This window comes from Brienomyrus brachyistius, chromosome 6 (assembly GCF_023856365.1).
Source record: "Brienomyrus brachyistius isolate T26 chromosome 6, BBRACH_0.4, whole genome shotgun sequence".
NCBI classification, from domain to species: Eukaryota; Metazoa; Chordata; class Actinopteri; order Osteoglossiformes; family Mormyridae; genus Brienomyrus; species Brienomyrus brachyistius.
This window is the reverse complement of record NC_064538.1, coordinates 4,672,455-4,695,528: the sequence shown is the minus strand read 5'-3', so window position 1 is coordinate 4,695,528 and position 23,074 is coordinate 4,672,455. Positions and strand designations below refer to the sequence as shown.

The following is a 23,074-nucleotide window of genomic DNA, read 5'->3' as shown; positions in this document are numbered from 1 at the left end:
TTTAAGTATGGCTACGTTGTTCACACATTGCACAATGCAGGTCAATGGTGGATATGCCTGTTTATATTTTGTAGCCAAACACTCTTTGCTCTTAAGTTGCTAAAGTCAGTACTTTGCTCCTGTGGATGTCAAACCTGTTTGTATGCTCCATGAATAATGATGTTGAAGACACCATATCTTTTTAGAAAAATACAATTTCAGAATCAATTTCATAAAGTAATCGACATACTGTTCAAAAGTAAGTAAAAAAATTATTTGTACACTTAAATCCATCTGGTTCTCAGGCTTAGTGGAACGTGTTCGTGTGACGATGAACAACATTTGTGGAACCTACAATATATATACTACATGTGTATGTATATATTGGGTCTTTCTCATGGCTAGTACTTGCACAAAGCTGTCCTAGCAGAAGCCTGACTGGACTGTATAAAGTTTATTGTAACATGCTTTACATGGAACACTAGCGTCGCCTGTATGCATAACACAGATGATTAACAGGAACTTTAAAATGTTTACATATTGGGCAAATCATGTTAAGACCGTGTGTGTTTTTATGTGCCTGTGTAATGTGTAACTACATGCCCTGTGACAGCTCCGTATGTGGGAGGGGCACAGTTTAACTCATGAAGAGTGATACTAGAAATACTGCTATGACAATGTTAAAGATGCAACTGACAGACACTCCTTGGTGAAGCAAGGGACCAACTGACATGTCAAAACCACAGGCAGCGCAACCACCGTGGAGTCTGTTTTTAAGTTGTACATCGTGACGTTAGTTAGCGCAAATAAAAACACAAACATGTAATATCAGTCAGTCAGGGATTGCTAAAAAAAAAAAAAAAAAACGTATATGGCCTACATTTAATTCTTCTTTAATCTGACCTGTCAGAAGAGCTGACTGTCCATTTTACCACATTTATTCAGATTTGCTTTCATTAGCCTACAATTGTACGCTAGTCAATCAGAAAACTGAGTCTCCACCCACCTTCAAGTTACTGTTTTTAGTAGTCCGTTACTTTGCCTGTTTCATTTACTGTTCAGTGTTGATATTAACATGGAATTCCGCTTTTCATTTATTTATTTTTACTATGTATGTAATATTTTTGTGTTTATTTATTTTTGGAAACTTTTGGGCAGGTGTGTGGGGGGGGGGGCTTGAGGTCATCCTGGGGCGGACTGAACCCGATCACGCCCGACCTTGACACCGAACCTGCCCTACGTGGAGATTCCTCGGGCCCTTCACCCATGACACGGATTCCATCAGCTCAGGGGGCCGAAGCGATGCACATCAGCTACGCACGCTGGTGCGTCACTCCATGTTTTTTTCCATTTATGGGACGTTTGTGCAGACAAGTTCTTAAAAAAAAGAATGTTCAGTTTTGTTTTGGTGGAAATTAATAGAAAAGCCTCACAAAGTCAGAAGCAAACAAAAGCAATTCATTATAGAGGTGGAAAGTTCAGGTCCAGAAAGTACAAATCTAGACCAAGGCTTCGTTTCAACCAACCAGTTGAGTATAAAGAATCACAGTCACAGAGGACTCAGCAGGTTGGGTGAAACAAAATCATGCTCAGTATTTCTGGACCTGAACTTTTCACCTCTGTGATGGATTACCTTTGTGAGTAATTTCCTCAACACTGGGCACAAATTAGGGTACACTCTCAGTCGGATGGCAGCCCCTCACAGCGCTGAGTTAGAGATGCCAGTTTGCATAATTGCATTTCTTTGAAAGGGAGGAAGGAAACCAAATTCACATGGGAAGAGCAAGTGAGCCCCAAACAAACATGGAGTGGAGGTGGGATTATGAAACTTCAGCCTAGGGGTTGGGAGCCACCAGTCATCAAAAATTACATATTTTTTTCAAGAACAGCTTATCTGTAGTGGCACAAAGTGAATCAATTAATCTGATGCCATTATGCAACTTAGTCACTTTCTACGAATTTCAACAACTGGATATTTTACTTCCGTAATGCAGCTAGTGTACTTAATACTATGGCGCAATTTGCAACTTGCAGGCCTTCATATCCTGCGGCCTAAAGTTCAGATTGCATATACGACCAAAACTATTGTGTAATAGATGATCATTAATGATTATAACAGCACAACTGATAGCAGTCAAATGTTACTTGTGTACAACGACTAAGATGAATGGGGTTTTACTGCTGTTCTTTGTCTTAGTGAGCGGAGATGCCATTTCCTTCATTTCCACATGTGATTATGCATTTCGGGGGGGGGGGGGGGGGATGGTAGTGACTCAGTTCATTGCTGACTGTTTTCTCTCACAATATAGACATCTATTTGCAGTACTCCATTGGTGACTCCTGTGAGTCTTCCCAGCTTCTCACATCACCTTTGACCTCTGACATTTGACCTTCAATGTCAGTGGCCTCTCAAGCCACTATTGTTCATTTTAGGGTGAAAATGCAGTTAAATTGTCCTGACTTATGTTCTAACTGCAGCATATGACTGCCATCAGGCAGAATGTTGACCTGTTGAGTTAAACTTCGTTTCTGAGAAACGAAAGAAAAGAAGCAAGAAAGTGGCTATGAATAACCTGGGTTTTCTGGACAGGCATTCAGAGTCTGTGTGTCTACAATTCTTACCTGGTTACAGGGCGAGCTCCAAGCTAGGTGTGGGCTGAGAGGATGGGAAAATTATGGCGCTGTAAAAATTAAAACGTGTAAGGTATTTTGAATTCCAAAGGTAGCTTTAGGCTAACTGAATGATTGCTGACTACTGAGTGATTGCTAGATACACACTGGATGTGATTAACCTATTGGGGTGCCCAGTAGATGATTCTTGTCAAAGACTGTAATGGATACCCCGATGAGATGGTCCATGTCACTTGTGGATGACCTTTCACCTGAGTGTAGGTGAATGTTCTAACATCAAGTAAAAGACAATTTCGATATTTTTTCTGCCTCTTTATTGACACATTCAGCTGTCTCTCTCTTTAATCATTTACCTATTTGGGTTTTTGTTTTTGCACTAATTTTTAACTTCTCCTTCAGACTAGCACATCCACTACCTCAGCAAATGGGTCTGTTTTGTTCAGGTGTGAACCTTCTCACGTGATGCCCTGCAGGTCTATCCTTTCACCTCTTTGGTCTTTAACGAGAGATTCTAACGTTATGGCTGTGACATTTAGACTCGTACTGGCAAACAAAATGCTTCACAGCATGGACAAGCTTGGTATCAATGAATCAACTTGCATATCCTTTTATGTAACATCTTGGGTTGAGTATAGACAGATCCTCATAATTCACATTTTAAGTTGCATGTTAGGATTACATAGCAGTCTAACAGACATCAAGTGGAGCTTTGCGTGGAATCGCCCTGTTCTGTGATTGGTAAGAAACCTCAAAGACTGGTGATCCAAAATGAAAGGCAGCGCTGAGACCTGCAAGGCCTACAGCTGGCCTCCGTGAAGGAAACAGATGCCGCATGAAGGGAAAAGCTGATGCTGAACATGTCAACATAAAACAATCACTGCTACACATCAATGAATGCCAGCTGTGTTTCAGCCTTCAGTGCACATTAGTGATGGTAGAAAGCTGTAGCAAACACTCCTCGTGTGCTTGTTTTTTAAGAGGGTGTTCATTCACATGTGGAAACTCATTTCCGCTCCGGACTTGGTGAATGTGTGCGAGTGTCACCAGCGCTTCACTCACTCTTAGTAGGTCTATTATGTGTTATGATGTGATGCTCGGGGCTCTTTACCAGTGTGCCTTTGTGAGGTTATGACAGGAAGACTAGCTGAGAAATGCCAATGGGGATGGTGACGACAGAGCTGTTAATAATTAGGGCCTTGGCACTAGGCGTGCTCATGGGAATGAAGTCCAAAGACCTTTAAGGATTTATATAATCGACTGCTGGCTTTAGCGCTTCTGGTTTCTCCTTAAGCCGTACATTATCACAATAACCCTGGGTACGGGTTTCATCATTCAAAGTAACTTCTGTCGACTGAGGACTAACCAAGATTTTGTTTTGCTGCATCAAATTTCAGATACTGTTTCCCCAAAATTGTCTAGAGTCTTTGTACATTTATTGATATTAAATACCAATTGAACATTCAAAGATATAAAATATCGGCACATTTATTTTTTAACGATAAATTTGTACTGCTGAAAAATAGACAGTAAAATGTCAATGACTCAAACTAAATCACTAACACAAAATTTAATAATATGATTCCTCACAGAATTTTCCCTCCACGAGATCAATATTGAATCCATGAAGACTACACTATTTTCTTCGATGTGCTGTTTTCTAATCTGCATCATCGTAAATATCCTTTGTGTTTTATTGCTTGAAAATGTATTCTAAATAATCATCACAACAGTTCTAGTAATTTGATATAAACACTGTATTGATACTTAGCAACACAAGAGGAGCTTTATCCAGAATCCTTATGACTCTCAAAAGATTACAATATAAAACAAAAAAGTAATTATCACCTATGCGACTCACGATTGATCGACTTACCGTTCCGAGACTGCAGGCTACAGTGTTGCCAGGTCCAGCAAAAATCTCCAGCCCAAGATTTGCCTAAAAACCTCAAATAAACAGATCACATTCAAATGTTCAACATTTTAAAGGCAGTCAGTCTATGGGATTTGCACACTGCCCTCAATGCTTCTGATATAGCTAATTTTAGGTATATAATGAAATGATATAGATTTTCCGAAAGGCGTGAGAGTCTGAAAGCGTGAGTGTCACGCCAGATGCGTGAGAGTTGGCGGCCCTGCTTTCCATGTAGGTCAGTCTCTGACTTTCGTTGGTTTGCCGTTCAGTATTACTCAGGATTAGGAGCCGCTCGCATTCTTAATAATTAATTTGTTTCCCCTTACAGAACATTATGAGAGCAGCTCAAAAACCCACAACCCGCGACCTTCTAATATTTACCTGCTACTGTATTTTCGAAATAGCCCAACTAGGCGGGAAAACCGCGGACCTGGCGGCTCTGACAGGCTGCCGCGACTGCGCCGCGTCTGGCAGCGCGAGGGTATGACAGTTTCCGCCCCAACTACCGGCAATTCCAGCAAATGGTGATAAAACTGTAAAAAACACCAAACAATATGACTTAAAGATGATAATTTAATTATACACTATATTATACATACGATAATTTTTGCCTAAAAATTAAAGGGCCGACTTACGACCGGTCAGTCGGGAACCGATCGCGGTCATAAGTCGATGACGACCTGTAATTACAAACTGAGAACGCGGGTTATCTCACATAGTTTAAAATGTATTGATTGCCTTATTGGTTTTGTAAGGAAGATATATGATGCCCATGGTATGATTAATAGGCAAGTGAAATAATTAAGATTTTCCCTGACTTGACTCAAATACTGATTGCTATCTAATCAGAAGATGATAACACCCTAAATTGCTGGTACAAAAAGGACCGTCTCACTGTGCCCTGCTGCCAGCTTCAACTAGGATATTTTTTCTGGGGACTTTGCTCTGTACTTCTAAGGGACTTAGAGTATATGTGTGTCTCTATGGGTGTGTGCTCGCCGTACCTGCGTATGTGTTCGCAGCCCACACGATCACATGCTGAAGGTCAGCATACACATTAACCGAAGACTGAAGAGGAAGGTCTGTGAAGGTACGGTAAGGCATCCTTCAGGGGGAGACGAGCAGAGCGCCATCAAACACCGACACTGTGACTGAGCACCACAGCCATGGAGCAGAAGAGACGCGTGGGGTACGCCATTCAGCGTGAGGTGCTGGACGAGCAGAATGTGGAGGAAATGGCCGAGAAATCAGATGCCAAGACTCCCCTCTCACAAAAGATAAAGAAGTCACTCAGGTAGGATTAGCATGGATTTTTTTTCCCACTCGCATCAATTGTCATTTTTTCTTCTGAGTTTACTTCCTCCGTAGTCCATGGCTCTCTGAGAATTTTGGACTTTGATCCAGACTGTTAGAGACCCAACGCCCCCCTTTCAGACAAGCACTGGTCTATCACCTCTCTGTCTTAAGCATTACACAATGCCTTGGCTTTCCAGCCTGTCCGATGTGCTTTTTTTGGCCCAAAACACAGCAGAGATCATGAACTGCATGGTACCTGCATACTTGTGGTTTTTACAAAATGTGTCATTTAAACTATGCAATTGATATGAAACACAAGCTTTGTGAAATATTGTAGGTATTGATCATTATGTTACATGCAATAACCTAAGAACATAAGAAATTTACAAAGGAGAGGAGGCCATTCGGCCCATCAAGCTTGTTTGGGGAGAACTTAACTAATAGCTCAGAGTTGTTAAAATGTAAAAATGTTGGTAAAGCTCTGATTTAAAGGAACCCTGGGTTTTAGCTTGCGCTACACTAGCAGGAAGACTATTCCATACTCTAAGTACACTCTGTGCAAAGAAGTGCTTTGTCAAATTCATTATTTAAGTTAAATTCCACTTATGGCCACGAGTTCCAGTATTTAAACTAATTCGATATGAAATTATCTTCCCGTATTTTTAGGTCTTGAATCACAGTGAAATGGTGGTGTTAATGGGATAAATTAAAATAACTAACAGTATCAGGCTGCTATATTTCGTCATTGGTGGTATAGTGGTTCACATAGCTGCCTTTCAAGCAGTTGACCTGGGGGTTAATTCCATGGCCAATACAGAAAAAATTGTAATGTGGTAGCTGTCTCGCTTGTATGTTGCTTTGGGCAAATCTGTTAGAGAGTTATGTGTGGCTAAGTATGGGTTAGGACAGTGGTTCCCAAACTGGTCCTTGGGGACACCTAAACAGTCCACATTATTGTGCCCTACCCTCCCAGGAGCTGGGAGGGACCAAAAACGTAGACTGCCTGGGGGTCCTCGAGGCCTGGGTTGGGAAACACCGGGTTTGTGATCGGAAGGTCGCTGATTCAAATTCCCGGGTTTCAGTGATTGTACCACTGGGCCCAGAGCAAAGCCTTTACCCCTAATGAACAAAATCTCATTCTGTCCATCGACTACATTTTTAAGAACATTTCTCCGGAGTTGGTGAGCTTTGGAAATTTACTGTTCAGTTGCTCTGAGGACCTTCTGATGCTGCCTTTTCAATTGTAATAAATTGTAAACATCTGCTAAATAAGTAACAGTGTTTCTAAAATCATGATAAAGAATATGGGTCATGTTGTTGCATCACAACTTTGCAAATACGGTTCCAGATGCATAAGTGTCCCTGGAACTTGTGTATATCATGCACGTGAACACACTGTTCAGTAACAGAGATGATTCTGTGGCACCATCTGTGCGTGATTTGTGGTGAGCAGGCATCCTGTTCAGGGTGTGTCCTGACTAAGGATTATTTTGTAGAAAATGCCTCCTTCAGTAGGATTTGAATACCCTTGATCATAACCGGATAGTTACAATGGAATTTTTTTTATCAGAATTTCATAACTGGAGTTTCGTAACAGACAATCCTATGATTAATCATAAGTTTTTCATCATTTGTTAAAAGAAGGATGTTAAGAGTAGGAAAACCACATCTGACGATGGCTTATTCCTAACCACAGAGATGCGGCCTTGAGGCAGTATCTGCCATTTCGCTTTTAAATATGGTTCAGAATGTTGAGTGTTCAATGTGCTGGATATTAAAAGGTGCCTTTATATCCCAGGGAGACCCAGCCTATTAATCTCAGTGCATCCCAATATCAGTCTGCCTTAATGACAATGGATTCCAGAACCAGTCTGTCCTGATCCCAGTGCGTCAGTGTTCCCTGGTATCGGTTTGTCTCAGTTTCTGTTTCCTCGTGACCCCACAGGTGTTCTGGGCCCAGGCTGAAAAAATCCATCCTGAGTTGTGTTCCTATCATTTCCTGGCTGCGCCGTTACTCCCTGAGGGACTGGGCCATTGGAGATCTGGTGTCAGGCATCAGTGTGGGCATCATGCACCTGCCCCAGGGTGAGACAGGCCGATCCAGCCCACACATGGGCCACGCCTGCTAACTTGACAGTTCTTGCACATCCCTGACGTGCAGGAGAAACCATGAATAGCACTAAAATAAAAGTAATCGTATCAAGCTAAAAAAATTAAAAGCACGTTCAGTCTATGACCTTTATGATGCATTTCTGTTTATTGAATAGGGCAATTAATGTATTAGCTTTTGAATGACAAGGTGCAGAATGTGGATATTGCACAAGAGTGAAAGACTGACCAATTACAGCAATTACTAGTTGTATTTTAGTTAATGATTGGCTAATACAGATAGAAACCATGCTAAGAAATTATATAGAGCTATTGTGTTCGTCATGGCGCCCCTAATTATTTTTCTGCAATTTGCCCAATGGCTGTATCTGAAACGTGTTTCACCTGAGAGTGTGTCTACACACAGGAATGGCGTACGCCCTGCTGGCTGCAGTTCCCCCGGTCTTTGGACTCTACTCTTCTTTCTATCCCATCTTGGTTTACTTCATCTTTGGTACATCTCGCCACATCTCCGTGGGTGAGTTTCGGCGTCACTTCTGTGTTTCACAGAAAAAAACTTACCTACCCCCACCCCCCCCAGCGATGACCCCGGGCCAGTCAGCCACACTGACCCCTGTTCCAGCCTACTGATTTGCCCACTGCTACGAATCAATAATTTACCCCCCTCGAGTCCAAACTATCTCGCCACTCACTGATCTCCTTCACCTTCCTTGCTTTAATACAGAAATATAATTAATACATAATGTATCGTAAAGAGTGGACAATTTTTAACAACTTCAACCTGAAGAAACTGCACGGTGCTGATGTTTTTATGGGGTGTTAGTGATGTACTAATGCTGTTTAACAGGAGTAGCTCACTGTCAAGTTATTAGTCTAGTAACACATTTCTTGTGAATCGATGCACTAGATAGTGAATTATTCCTGCTAAGAAATGTGTATGTTCTGTGCGTCCTCCTGTATATATATCCCCTGAGAAATGGCATAGAAACACAGTCTAAGTGCACGGTCAGTGTTATTCTCTACCCACCCCCCCCACCGCCACCCATCCCTCTCCCTACAGGCACCTATGCGGTGATGAGCGTGATGATCGGAGGGGTGACAGAACGCATCGCTCCGGACTCCCACTTCTTAGTTTGGGACAATGCGACCAACACCAGTGTGCTGGACACTTATACCCGCGACCACGAGAGGGTGAAGATCGCTGCCGCAGTCACCTTTCTGTCTGGCATTTTACAGGTAACCATGTCTGTTATATGTCTGACTGCTGTGATGGGGGGGGGGGGTGAATGGACAAGTTGTAGGATTCAGATAAATCCCTGCGTTTAAAAAAGTCTGTTTAGCTGAGATATAAGAAGTAGATGGGGTAACTTAACACCAGTAGTGTTCTGTTGCAAATGACTGCATTCATTGCTGATGCAAACGATGCACTGTAGATGGATAAGCTTGTCGTAGGGTTTGATCTGTGAACACACTCGTACTAGTGCTAATAGAATAGTGACATATATATGTGTGCGTGTGTGTATATATAATTTGGGGGTTACAGTTTCCACCTCCCCAGGAGCATTTGGGGGTCATGGGCCTTGCTCAAGGGTACAATGGAAGAGTCAGTCTACTAGGCGCAGGATTTGAACCAATTACCATCCGATCATAGTCCTAACCCACTGAGTCACAAATCACCCCATACATCAGTAATAATAATCATGAATAATACTGTATTGGCATGCAGTTGCTCACACTATCACACTGATGACATTCATGCTCATGTCCATTTGTTCCCTTGTGACCCATCCACATCTGCCTGCAGGTTTTGCTGGGAATGGTGCAGTTTGGCTTTGTGGTGACTTATCTCTCTGAGCCGCTGGTCAGGGGATACACCACTGCTGCCGCCATCAATGTTATTGTTTCCCAGCTCAAATACTTCTTCGGAATTCAACCGGAACGTTTCAGCGGGCCTTTCTCCCTGATTTACGTAAGTATTCCCTCCTGTCACTGGTCTCTCTCTCTCTCTGCAACTCTGTCTGGACAAACAGAAAGAAAAATGAACTTCCGTGGATCTTTCAGATGGAGTCCTCAAATAGAATCGTAAAGATATTAATATTATGATTTGGATGTCATATTTTTTAAGGCTCCCAGGACTGTAGTGATTTAGGACGCAGAATGCCAATTCTAGATGTTGCTGCTAGGGGTGCATATCTGAAAACGCTTCACCAAGGTGCATAATCTGTGTAATAATGCTTTAACTAATAAGTATAAATTGTTGAGTTGTTTCAGATGAACATGGTAGCTAAGCCATGGTTGCCCACTTCTGCAACTTCTGCACTTCTGGAGGACCAAAATCCAACACAGTTTGCAGATTTCCCTGCTCAGAATTACCTATTACACCTGGTAAATAGCTGATTAAGATTAATTTGAGCAGAGAAATCTGCAAACTGTGTTGGATTCTGGCCATCCAGAAGCAGAACTGGGCAGACCTGAGCTAAGTGATAGCTAAATATAGCAGACATCTTTAATCATCAACTAAACATAGTGTTATAACTCCGAGCTCAGAATACTCTATTGCCAGTATGCACAAACATTCCATAACCGTTTGGTTTGGTGCCAAACATGACAATTTTACAAGATACATAGGAGAAACAATTAATGGTACAATATATGCAACAGCTAAAGAATACAATAGAAATTGCAAATTTACAGAATTGTATTGTATCTTAAGATAATAAATGAATATGAATGCTATGTTCGAAAAACTGCAAAGTGCAATGGCCACAGAATACTGAGAGCAATGTGCAGGTTTCACAGATGCAGAACAGACCAATAACTGAACTAATGCAAAAACAAAAACAGATGTTCATTGTAGTGCAAATGTAGACAACAGATAATGGAGAAGAGAAAAACTGCATATTTTTAAGTCATATTATCAGAATAACATTGTTTTCTCACACAATATATTCAAAGTCAGTAAATGTATTTTAGCGGTTTCTCTAATGAGGAAGTGGACTGTTGCTACCATGTTGGCTGTATAACATACAAAACAGTACAAAGTGGCTCATTGTCTAACAAATCAGGCAGAGGTCCATGTACAAAGTGTTCCATTGTTTATAAACCAAAGCCGAAGCCACAACTAAAATCCAAAGTGAGAAAAATGAGACAGAGTGGAAAAATACCAGCATCTGTAACCAAATCACAGAGTCGGAAAACAAGCAGTAGGTCAATGAACCACAATCGGAACAACAGGATGAAATGTTCAGCACGGAGTACATTAGCAGCACCTCACAATGAACTGACAAAAAACAACTGGCATTTAACTGATTACACATGAAGTATTACACAAGTGGATTTAATAAACTGTTGAGGGTGATCAGGAAAGGGTGACTGGTTCTGTCAAACATCTGGGCTGAATCCTGAATCCAGGTGTGGACTGGCTATGGCTATAGTGACATAAAATGTCCTCATATAGGTTGAAATGTCTTTTTTTAATACATTCAATGAACAAAATTCATCACTGCATCACCTCAGTACAAACCAGAGTCTTGCATGATTTGTATTAAAAATGCTGGTTTTAATAGCTTATTCATTTTATGTTGGAAATACTGAATACCAACAGACTTGCACTTCCGACTCTCTCACTCACCCTTCATGTCGCACCAATCCTTTGTAGACGGTGATTGATGTTTGCTACTTGCTTCCGAAGACAAACATTGGAACTCTTGTGGTCAGTATTGTGACCACGGTCGGCCTTATTGGTGCCAAAGAGGTCAACTCACTTCTTGCCCGCAAACTACCGGTACCCATTCCTGTGGAACTGCTGGCTGTGAGTAGAGATATCCTGGACCCGGAGTTTAATGAAATAATGATCCTTTATTTGCTTAAGTACAGGTACACTGGAATGTTTCTCTTTGCATATCCCATCTAGCTCTCCTTTGAGACACACACATATTGTTGAGAATGAAACTTGGAGTGCAAGTGCAGGGCCAGACCATTTATGCAGTGCCCCTGTCATTTAATTTTCAGTCCATCCTAGATCAAAAGCAAGGACCTTAAGCCCAACACCGCTGCAGTCTGCTTCAAGTATGTGTGAAAATTTCTTGTCCGTAGATCATCATAGCCACAGTGATTTCCTGGCAGTTCAACCTAGATACAAAGTATGGAGTGGAGGTAGTGGGACCCATCCCATCTGGGTAAGAACACACAGACCCACAGCTGTTTGACATCACTATAGCACAGGGCGTAACACCATACTACAAGCTACAAAAACACAGCCATTTCCTGATTGCACAGCTACAAAAAAACTGAAGTCAGTCTGAATAAAAGCACCATCTAAAAAGTTTTGTAAATACTTACTAATTTACTACAAGTTATGTACTATCAGTGCTGTTTGTTGTGTTCTTTTTCTGTGCCACTGAACTCTGTAGTTTGCCTTGAATGACTGAAATCAATGTCAACACAGTAGCGTGGTGCCTTCGTTTCTGTTTGTGAAGCTCTTGCTCCCTGTCTGACCCTAAGCCTCCAGCCCCCGAGAGTACCCGAGGTCTCCATTCTTGGACAGGTGATAGGGGATGCTTTCGCTTTGGCCATTGTTGGGTATGGCATTGCCATTTCCCTGGGCAGAATATTCGCACTCAAATATGGCTACAGAGTGGACAGCAACCAGGTAGTGTCTCCTCTGGTTCCTAAAAGCCATTCGACGTATGTATTCTTGAGCAGAGTTATAAATGGTTCTTCTCGTTTCGTAGGAGCTGGTGGCCTTGGGCCTCAGTAACACGGTAGGAGGGCTGTTCCAGTGCTTCGCCATCAGTTGCTCCATGTCTCGCAGTCTTGTCCAGGAGAGCACTGGAGGAAAAACTCAGGTACCAGGACATGAGACTTACAGGAGGTGTCACAGTGAATAGGACTACAGGTCATTGGGATGGGACATAGAAATGAGGACTTAATGAGTATGGGAGTGGACATGAGATTAACGAATGGTGTGGAGGACCAAAAACAGGGCAGCTGTATCGCTTTCATCAACAGGGAAGCAGGAAAACATAATAGGCATGAGGGTGTAGTGAAAGGGGTGTGGGCTTGGGCACCAGGGTCTGGCTGCATTTTATAGGCCGAGAGAAAAATAGATCTCAGTCTGTCCTTTCCAGTCACTTCTCTTTAATGTACAACTATACGCATAATAAGTGCTAGTATTTCTGAATAACATTGACATTGGTAAATGCACATTTTCATGCCTGAATCCCAGCACTGCTGTGAAGATCCTATCAGAAATCGAGGATCATTCATTTGATGTCATTGTTGGGTTTGTCTCTCACCAGGTAGCTAGTGCTATCTCGGCTTTTGTGATTCTCATCATTTTGTTGAAGATTGGAGAACTCTTTGAGCAGCTTCCTAAGGTACATCTGCATGTGTGTGTTGTAGCTGCGCTGGCCTGCTTAAACATGTGCAAACATGGCTGCAGCAGCGAGCAACTCAAAGGAGGGAACTCAAATTTGCTGAAAGCATGCTCCTCCACACAGGCAGTGCTGGCAGCCATCATTTACGTGAACCTGCACGGGATGATGAAGCAGTTTAATGACATCCGCATACTCTGGAGAACTAACCGAGTGGACATGGTGAGGACGTCATCGCTTAGGGCTAATGGGCTTCAGAGGAGATTAGACAGACCCACCATTAGCTAGAAATAAAACACTATACTTGGTGATAGCTCACTATCCCTATCATGAGGCTCATAATCCAGCAGAGTCCCACATCTTAGAAGCTTCTTCTTCAGTTATGGGTCAGTATTATTCCTAATTAAGACTGCTCCAGCCCTTAGCGGTGGTGATGCTAATGTCTTCGTCTCTATGCACAGGTTGTGTGGATCGCCACCCTGATCCTCACCGTGCTGTTTAACCCTGACATGGGCCTAGCTGCGTCCATCGCCTTTTCCATACTCACCGTCATCTTCAGGACTCAGCTGTGAGGAACTCCGACAGCAGCTCAACTTACGTCCGTCTGCATCCCACATGGGTTCCTTTGGGTTCCTGCTGTCGCTTGACCCCATTGGTTAATGTGAAAAATCAGATGGTGCCGGAACGTAAAGGACATATGAGAATGGAGGGGTAACGAGGGCAGGCATGGGGCTAGGAATGCGTGCGGAACATGGTGCGGAACATGGTGTGGAACATGGTGCGGAACACATGCTGTGTAGGCCTACTCAAACGGCCCCTTGCTTAGCTGTGAGGATTACATGCCTCATTTTCAAATAAGATCATCTGCGTGTATCGGTGGCAGTTCTGTGTTACCAAAGAAGCTTTTCACTCAGTGTCTCAACTTTTTAAGAATAAATCTAAACTAATAAAGGACGTGAAATTGCATGAAATTAAAATTGTGAAATTGGTCCGCAAATTAAAATACGTCATTTTTTTATGTTATGGTTTTTTTAACCAGAGAGCTGCCTGATCCATTCAAATAGGTGTCAGAACGCAGGCAGTCAAAAACAGAGAGGTTCCGGAATTTATTCCATGTTTAACTCACTTTTGTTTCTCTGTCTTTGATTTTTAGGCCTCAGTACTCCATTCTTGGCCAGGTCAAGGGCACTGATATCTATAGACCCATCAACCAGTACAAGCAGGTAAAACCAACAGCCCCTCCCACAGTACAACTCACCACAATGCAGCCATAAGAACTGTGAGTCATCCAGCTAATTAACAACATATTCAGTTCAGTCATGTTTACATGGCCCTACCCAACCCAGGTGTCCCACAGTACTTAATAAATTAAAATTAGGCAGTATTAAACGTCAGTGTGAAAAGCCTGAAGACAGCCAAGGACACAAAAATTCGTTGGTATTAATAAAACCATCTATAAATACCAAAAGCCGCCTATCCCTTCAGGCATGGTAACTTGATTTGAATAAATGAAAGGCAGAAAAAAACTGAATTCCACTCCACATTTTAAGTTGTTTTTCAGGGTTCTTCTGTAGTTCTGCTTCAAGTTTTCTGTACTGCACATGTTGGCTAAAATTAAAGTCAACTGCAGAACAAGATAAGAACTAAACCTTTAACAGTCTTAAACTCTGCTGTTGCATCAAGGAGCATAGCTGTCCACACACTGTCCATTTTTTTCCAGAGCCTTCTGCCTCTATCAGGTACATAAATTCACACCCCTCACACATTGCTACTACTATCAGTGCAGGTTTCCTTTCCCAAAAATAATCACCTCTCTCTTCCCCTGACCTTCCTCAGACAACTAAGAGCTTCAAACCCATTAATAATTCTAAGCCAGAATTAGTTATTCGTAGTGTGGCAGTGTATGACTCTGTGGGTTAAGATTGTACGGCGTGACCAGAAGGTCGCTGGTTCAAACTCCATGGCTTGTAGAGTGATGCCATCGTTGGACCCTTGAGTAAAGCCCTGAAGCGGAGGAGAGTCGCCACAATGCTGTGACCCCAAGCTTGCTCTCGCCCGTAAGCTACGCAGGGCGAACAGACAGTTTGGGATGAATAAAGTACCTCTGTTACCCAACTGGACTGATATCTCCAGCACCAGGGATGAGGTCTGTCAGTGTGGCAGATCTTGACTTTCCTGTGAACGGCTGCACTGTCTTTTGTTGTTTAGGCGTACCAGCTGCCAGGCTTGTTTATTTTTCGCTCTTCTGCCACGCTGTACTTCGCCAACGCTGAGATGTATGCAGACGCCCTTGCAGCAAAGGTGAGGTTATTAATGCTGGTGGTGCAGGAGTTACTGCACTCCTGATGACTCTGTTTCACCTCTTATTATAGGTTTAGGGAAATTATGGGAAACAGCCCAGCATGTAGGTTTTCGATGCACCTCTGCTCTTAGAAGCCTTGTTGAGGTCATACATTTTAGCAATAAGGAACATTACCTTGTGCTAAGTTTTCTTAATAACTAGGATTGAACATCTTTGCTGTGAGAACTAGTGAGTGAGTTCAGTTTCACATGGGAGGACCCAGCTAACAAGGAACCTTCCCATAATTTAGGTAACGTCATCTAAATGTCTTCTCAATGTTGGCAGCAAACGTTCTTACTGTAATGTCAATGGAACGTGATTTTATCTATGATGGGACTTTAATTGCATATTATTTGTATTCTTAGTAGTAGTAATAGGTGTAGTAGTAGGTGAACATTCTGAGAACCTTGAGAAAACAGGACACTTTGAACATTTCAATAACTTAATCGTAATGTTCGGTAAACGCTCCCAGAATGAAAAACTGTTAGCAGGGGAGTAGCTTAGATGTGCTAATGTTTTACAATAGAATTCCTCCTTCTAAGCTTGAAATACACTGTATCTGTTTACATTCTATGTCTGTTTATTGTGTGGCATCAATCAAGAAAATGGTGGAAATAGCTGAACTTCCTGTTTCACTTAATGGGGGGAAAACTGTACTTTACCTTATGTTTTGGCAAATAAAGAACAATAGAGAAATGTGTGCATGCTCCCTGTGTGAGTCTAGAGTGGGATTGACATCACCAAGATCCTGACACGTAAGAGGAAGCAAGATCTAAAGAAGCTGAGGAGGGAGAAGAAAGAGGCCAAAAAAGCCAAGAAGGAGGCAAAGAAGGCGGCCAAGATGGAGACCAAGATGGAGGCCAAGATGGAATCCGATACAGAGGCGGAACCGGGGACTGAAACGGACGAATATGAATTGGTGGGCATGGAGAAATGGATTAGTGTGTGTGAGAGTGTGTGGATGAATGTGTGTTAGCAACTGAATGCTGATTGTACTTTGTGTCTTGCAATTGAAAGTACAAATATGTATGTTGAAATACCATATGCTGTCGTGTTTTCCACGGTCAGGAAGAACCCGAATCCCCGCAGATGAGGATCAGTACCGTGGCAACGGTGGAAGGGAGTTTTCAGACAGACCACGCCCTTCCTCGCGCCATCATCCTGGACCTGAGTCCCGTGAATTTCCTGGATACTGTGGGAGTAAAGACATTGCGCAATGTAAGGGCAAGCTCTGTTTCACTGTGCCTGTCTGCCTTCTATCCGTAAGCATCCCCATTCTGGTGGATGGCACTCCTACTCATCCAGTTTCCTGGTACCATTTCAGATCCTGAAAGACTATGGGGAAATCGGGGTGGAAGTCATTTTGGCAGGCTGTCAGCGTGAGTATTGGTGTGGGGGTCCCTGCCTTTTGAGCACCACAATATGGGCAGAAGGCTTTGCTTAGCTTTGTCTTCTAGTTTTTTAGAAAAAGCTACAATGCAGCTTAATACACAGTTATTCAATTTTTTTCTCTGTCTGGTGGTCAGACAAACATTGATTTTACTATTTTTAAATGATAATTATCATGTAGACCTCAATGGTTTTTTCCAGTGACCCAAGACCTAAAGTACAAGATTGAATACATGATGTAGAAAACATTTTTACACATAGCAGTGTGTTTAGTGCTCAGTTGTCCATGTGCATGGTTTCAAACTTTCTCTAAATTTCCTCTTGAAAGTGATCATTTTAGATGCTTCAAAGGAGAAATGAGGGCTCTTTAAGATGTCTACAAAACACCTGCAATGAGTGGGACGTAAACAGAGATGTGACTCAGGGGTGGGAAGAAGGCATTTGGGTAGGAGAGGGGAAATGAGTTAGCCAACATGAGGAAAGAATGCAAATAAAAGACAGAGGGTTGTTAAAAGAGCTATAAGCGAGTTTAGCCATAAAAGGGTTGAGAGACCTTATGACTGACAATAAGGTCCAGGTGAGGTGAGCAGATTTGCTTGTCACATGACTTCACCTCAGAACAGACATTCCCACCTTACAGTTTTATATCTGTGCTTTCTATGATAAATTTACTGTTTATTTAGCTTTAATTTCTTCCAATTAGAGTACCCATATATTCTGACATCACCGTTAAATTAATGTAGTACTTTCCATGCAGTAAATTGAAACCGTTAAATCAGTGTTGGCTATATGGTATGAGTCAGGGGTGTAGTTAGAGATGCATGGATGGGGGGCTGAGTGTTTACTGGGGGGGGGGATGGCAAATTATTCATGACGTAAACCAATAAATACACATTTATTTGAGGGGGAGGGTGGGTAAAAAAATAGGCCTATTTTATGTCTTGAATGGTATTTATTTTAATGTTTGACAGAACTTTTGTCAAAAGGATTTTGCATAATCAATTTCTGAAACCAATCTCTCCAGCCTGTGTTGTGGAGAATCTGGAGAAGGGAGAGTTCTTCAATGAGAAAGTCACCAAGGGATGCCTCTTCTCTTCTCTTCATGATGCGGTGCTTCATTGTCAGAAAGATGAGGCCAGGCAGCACATGACTGACCAGGTAATGCAAGAGTCTTCAGCACCATGTGACCACATCAATAGACAACAAACATACATTTTAGCTGGTCAAATAAAATGGTAAATTCCATAATTCTTAGTCTGGCTTCGTATTGTTGTAATTTAATTACAAATTTAATTACAAATTACCTGTCGGGTTGCTCATCTGTCTTGCATAATACACAATTTTTATGACATTTCACAGCTTTTTAGAAGCAGCATGCTAAATCATTTAAATATTTTACCACTGTGACAGCAGTGGGTAGAGTCAAAATTGCTCTCCAGTAAAATTAATTTTACTTTTTAAAAATGCTTTGGTTGAAATAGTACTTGAGAATCAGCTTGAATCGGAGTATCATGCCTCAAAAACTGCTCAGATGTGAAGTTACTGATCTGATGGCCAGTATACAACTGTGACTTTCTAAGAATTGTGACTGTGGACATAGGTGGCCTTGTGATATGGGCATGAAAGGAAATAGTGAGAATTTAATTTGGGGACAAAAGTCTTTTCAGTGTGATAGTGATGAGAAAACTGATACAGAAAAACTGAAACTGGTCTCGCTGTGTGAAACCTACCGATGCTCGCTAGGTTGGGGTCTGAGTGCATTAATGGGGGCACGAGAAAATAAAACTCAATCTTTTATACTGATAAACACATTGTTTCAGTATCGCTGTTCTTCTTTTCTCGCCTAATTAGTCACTGTTGCTTTAATTTATTTTATAACAACCTCTTTTTCCTTCATATTTTTTCCTTTTGCCATATCTTGTTTGTGGTTAACTTATCCTTTGCATTATTAATTATTACTATTATTATTATTATTATTATTATTATTATTAATAATGAAGATGATGGATACCTTATTGCTATATTAATTTTTCAGGCAGCAACTTCCTTCCTGTCTTCTCTTTCGATACTAGTAATATTATTTATATTTATCTTTACTGACAGTTGCAACAAAAGCTTTTGTGCTCATTGGCCACATGCTTTTTTCTCTTTTTTTGCTATTATTATTATTATTATTATTATTATTATTATTATTATGCCCTGCGGTTCCTGCCTGCGCCCACTGTTCCCAGGTTAGGCTCCGGTCCCCCCCATGACCCCAGTTGGGATTAAACAGTTTCGGAAAATGGATGGATTATTATTATTATTATTAGTCTCACTGTGTGGAGCACGGGGTGAGGTTCTTTTGCCCTGTGCCTCTGAGGGTGTGGGTCTCTGAGCTGGTCTGGGATGGTGGCCCTCCAGTGGCCACTTTCCCTGGCATAGTCCCCCTCTGGCCCATTCGCGGCACGCAGTGGGCCCAGCCTGCCCTGGCTGAGCCAGCAACAGCCTGCCTCCAATCAGTCTTCCTTTTGCTCCTCCCTTTCTTCTCTTTCATCTCTGCCTCCTGATGCATTGCTTTTATCTTCCTCTACACAAAAAGTCACACACACACACGCTCGCACACACACACACACACACATACCCACCATTAAAGGGAAAGGACAGTATGGAACTGCAGCATTCCACAGATATGCTGTATAATAACACATAATGGTTCTGTCACAGTATTTTTGGAGCTGATTTTATGCTTTTTTTTCTTTGTTTTTTTGTTCTCTCTTTCCTTTTTAGTAATTTTCAGTCACCTTGTTATATACTTTTTGACTCTCTAATTTAAAAAATAAAGAAAATAAGAATATGTAACCCACAGCTGTAATTTACAAAGAAAATGTCCAGTGGGAGCGACCAGGAACCAAACACAGCTATTTGTGTAAATGTTCTGAAAGTATATTTGGTATATATACAAACGGCAGTCCTTTGCCCATCTGATGTCATTTGTTGTCTGTTTGTTTTGGACAGGTTTTGGCAGGAACTCACTTGTAAAATCCTGGATAAAATTACAGTGGGACAAGCTGAAGACCCAGCAGAAAAATATATATAGAGACTTGTTGTAACCACTGCCATTACTATTTCCTGAGTAATGTTTAAGGCATCATTTACTTATTCCTAAGTTGAAGTTTATTTATTTATTTGTTTTTTTTCTGAAAAATAAATCCTTTTCCATTGAACTGCTCCTGTGAGTGGCCTGACTTAGAGTCTGCGAAACCCGAGTTAAGCTTCAGGCTCCAAACTGGTTCAATCTTGTTCACTTCAGGCTGGTTTCACGGCTGCTGGTTCTGGTACTATCTCTGTTTCCCGGTATTCAAAAAATTTTATATTTACATAATACTGCTCTGTGACATAGGCGTCATCTCATACCATTACAGAGATACAATGACATCACTATGAATGCATATGCAAAATGCCATGCAGAATTTACATTAATTTATTTGGCAGATGTTTTTGTCCAAAACAACATACAAATGAAGCAGTTAATAACAGCCATTCTGCTGTCAAAGACCCAACTTAGGTACGAGTGCCACAAAACTCTCTGATGAATGACCAGGAACAATTGAAACATTGATTTCCTTAACAGACTCTTTTGTCCAAAATGACTTGCCTGTGAAGATCAGAGTAATTGGGGATAAGGGCTTTACTCAAAGGTGGGGCAGTGACATCACTCTGAGATATGAATCCACAACCTTTTGACTACAGGCACAGATACCAAATCTGCATAGCCACACAGCACTTCATTTGACAGGTAAGAGAATAAGAACTATATAACCACTGCTTAGACAATGACATCAGAACACTATGCAAATAAATATCACCAAGGAGGATCTAGTATGAACTAAGTCTAAGTACATAATAGATGAACAGTGCATCCAGTAATGGGTGGCAGTGTGGTGCAGTGGTTAGCACTGTTGCCTCACACCTCTGGGACCCAGGTTCGAGTCTCCGCCTGGGCCACACGTGTGCGGAGTTTGCATGTTCTCCCCATGTCGTCGTGGGGTTTCCTCCGGGTAATCTGGATTCCCCCCCAGTCCAAAAGCATGCTGAGGCTAATTGGAGTTGCTAAATTGCCCATAGGAGTGCATGCGTGAGTGAATGGTGTGTGAGTGTGCCCTGCGATGGGCTGGCCCCCCAACCTGGGTTTTTCCCTGCCTCGTGCCCATTGCTTCCAGGATAGGCTCTGGAACCCCTGCGACCCAGTAGGATAAGCAGTTTGGAAAATGGATGGATGCATCCAGTAGTGCCTAGTGAAACCACAGCAAGAGCAGTCCTTAAGGAGAGTGAGCAGGTGAGTACCAGTGGTAGGATATGGTCAGCTGACATGAGAGGGGAATACTCTAAATAAATTTGCTGTATTTAATTTTACTTTTTAAAAATGCTTTAGTTGAAATAACAGTAGTATTTCAGAATCAACTTGAATCAGAGTATCATGCCTCAAAAACTGCGGAGACTGTGGATAGTCTTGCACTGTAGTAGTGCTTTGATAAAGGATACAACATACTTTACTCTACTGTAGCCCAAACATGGTAACTGATCATCAGCTCTAGCCAAACAAATCCCTCAGGAAGTAAAACACAGCTGATCCTGATTTTACTGATTAAGGTTTTTGTTCCAATATGGTCCACTGGGTATATTTATAAGTCTGAGGCATGTTCCCAGGGAAGTGGGTATTGATAGTGGAAGTTTTTCCACATGTTGTTTTTAATAATGACCCATTTTTGTTTTCCACTGAAAACCTTTTACTTAAAATTCCCAGAAGAGGCCTGTCTTAAAATGGATGAGAGAAGGATATAGAGCTCTCGAAGGAACAGACACGCTTAGGTTCACTCAAAAAAACACTTTAATACAAGTGATACACGATAACGTCGCATTAAAATCAATATCAATATATCAATCGAAACAATGCAAAATAACCTTGTACCACAACAGATATGGAATAGCATGAATCATATGAATATATATATATAGAAAGTAACAATAAAAATATAGATTTTGCGAATTTATTATCATGAGCGATGATAATTAACAAAAGCAGCTGGGGAGCCCTTTTCAGTCCTGGCAGGAGACCAACACATGAGTTCCGAGAAAGTGCCAGGCAATGCATGCTTTATCCCACGGCTGAACTCCGGTCAGTACTGAGTTTTCCTTGTCCTTTATACTAAGCTGGGTGCTGCCTGTGGGCAGGGGGCGAGCTGGCCAGGCTCACCCCTTCCCCCCAGGGCAAGGTGTTATCCAATTCCCCCTTTTGTCCGAGTGATGCTGCTTGCGATAACATAATACAATAGGCGTCCTAGAGCCAGGTATCTTTGCGCAACGCCTCCCTGTCCCCCACTAAAGACAATATAGGGGGCTGTATAACGACCCTCCCCTGTCTCCCGAAACCAAGATAAGCATTCTGCATGCAGATCTAATGGCTGACATAAGCATCCTTGTTTCTTTATGAGCCGAAGTTATTTACGGTGAAATAGGTTTTATGGTATGGTATGGAGAACAACGTGTTCGTGCAGTTCGGCAACACTTGGGGTGAATCATGGACGATTGATCTGAATTCAGGACGATCAGTTCCCACCCGATCAGAATTAATCCACCATTACGAATATTACAGTAATAGGATTAATTCCATACCACGTGGTTGACGTAATCGTCCGTGAATTCATCCTAATTCAAGGCCACAAACCCATTTTAAGTATTAGTTTCCCAAGTATTTTGCTTGATTGATTTCTGCTATCCTGAAAGTCTTCCCAACTCACCACACAGAAAATAACCATTTTGAATTCCCCTAACACCAATACTAGAACAGTGTTGTTCGCATTTCACATAAATACTTCACATTCAAATCATTTCAGATTAAATAAGTGACAATTTCAGTGCTCCATAAAGAATAGAAGCTGAATGAAAACTGAGTTATGTAGACACCAACATTAAAGCGCCTTGAACTGGATTGGCAGCGAAAAATTTAAAAACACAGGAAAACGTCCATTTATCCATTTATTATGACAAATGTATATAATT

The 23,074-nt window shown here is 41.8% G+C and overlaps 1 protein-coding gene across 4 annotated transcripts; it reads left to right on the top strand.

Annotated features, from left to right (window-relative positions):
* Positions 1-4,738: 4,738 nt before the first annotated feature.
* slc26a6 (solute carrier family 26 member 6) lies at positions 4,739-20,242 on the top strand. Of its 4 annotated transcripts, none has more exons than XM_049017837.1 (21): positions 4,739-4,757; positions 4,851-5,003; positions 5,545-5,816; positions 7,764-7,903; positions 8,334-8,444; positions 8,988-9,163; positions 9,732-9,896; positions 11,586-11,738; positions 12,023-12,105; positions 12,431-12,578; positions 12,661-12,774; positions 13,228-13,305; positions 13,429-13,524; positions 13,764-13,870; positions 14,456-14,525; positions 15,511-15,603; positions 16,368-16,562; positions 16,712-16,861; positions 16,968-17,022; positions 18,057-18,190; positions 20,030-20,242. In XM_049017837.1, exons 3-21 carry the CDS (start codon positions 5,689-5,691, stop codon positions 20,051-20,053), a joined length of 2,220 nt encoding a protein of 739 aa, XP_048873794.1. In that variant the 5' UTR covers positions 4,739-4,757; positions 4,851-5,003; positions 5,545-5,688; the 3' UTR covers positions 20,054-20,242. The 4 variants fall into 4 exon arrangements, with proteins under 4 accessions (XP_048873794.1, XP_048873795.1, XP_048873796.1 ...); XM_049017838.1 differs by having other exon boundaries at positions 4,851-5,046; XM_049017839.1 differs by having other exon boundaries at positions 4,851-5,057.
* Positions 20,243-23,074: the final 2,832 nt, after the last annotated feature.

Coding starts and splice junctions, on each gene's coding strand:
- slc26a6 (XM_049017837.1), top strand. CDS start 5,689: ATGGAGCAGAAGAGACGCGTGGGGTACGCCATTCAGCGTGAGGTGCTG. Junction 8,445..8,987: donor ATCTCGCCACATCTCCGTGG/GTGAGTTTCGGC, acceptor CTCTCCCTACAG/GCACCTATGCGGTGATGAGC. Junction 9,897..11,585: donor GGCCTTTCTCCCTGATTTAC/GTAAGTATTCCC, acceptor AATCCTTTGTAG/ACGGTGATTGATGTTTGCTA.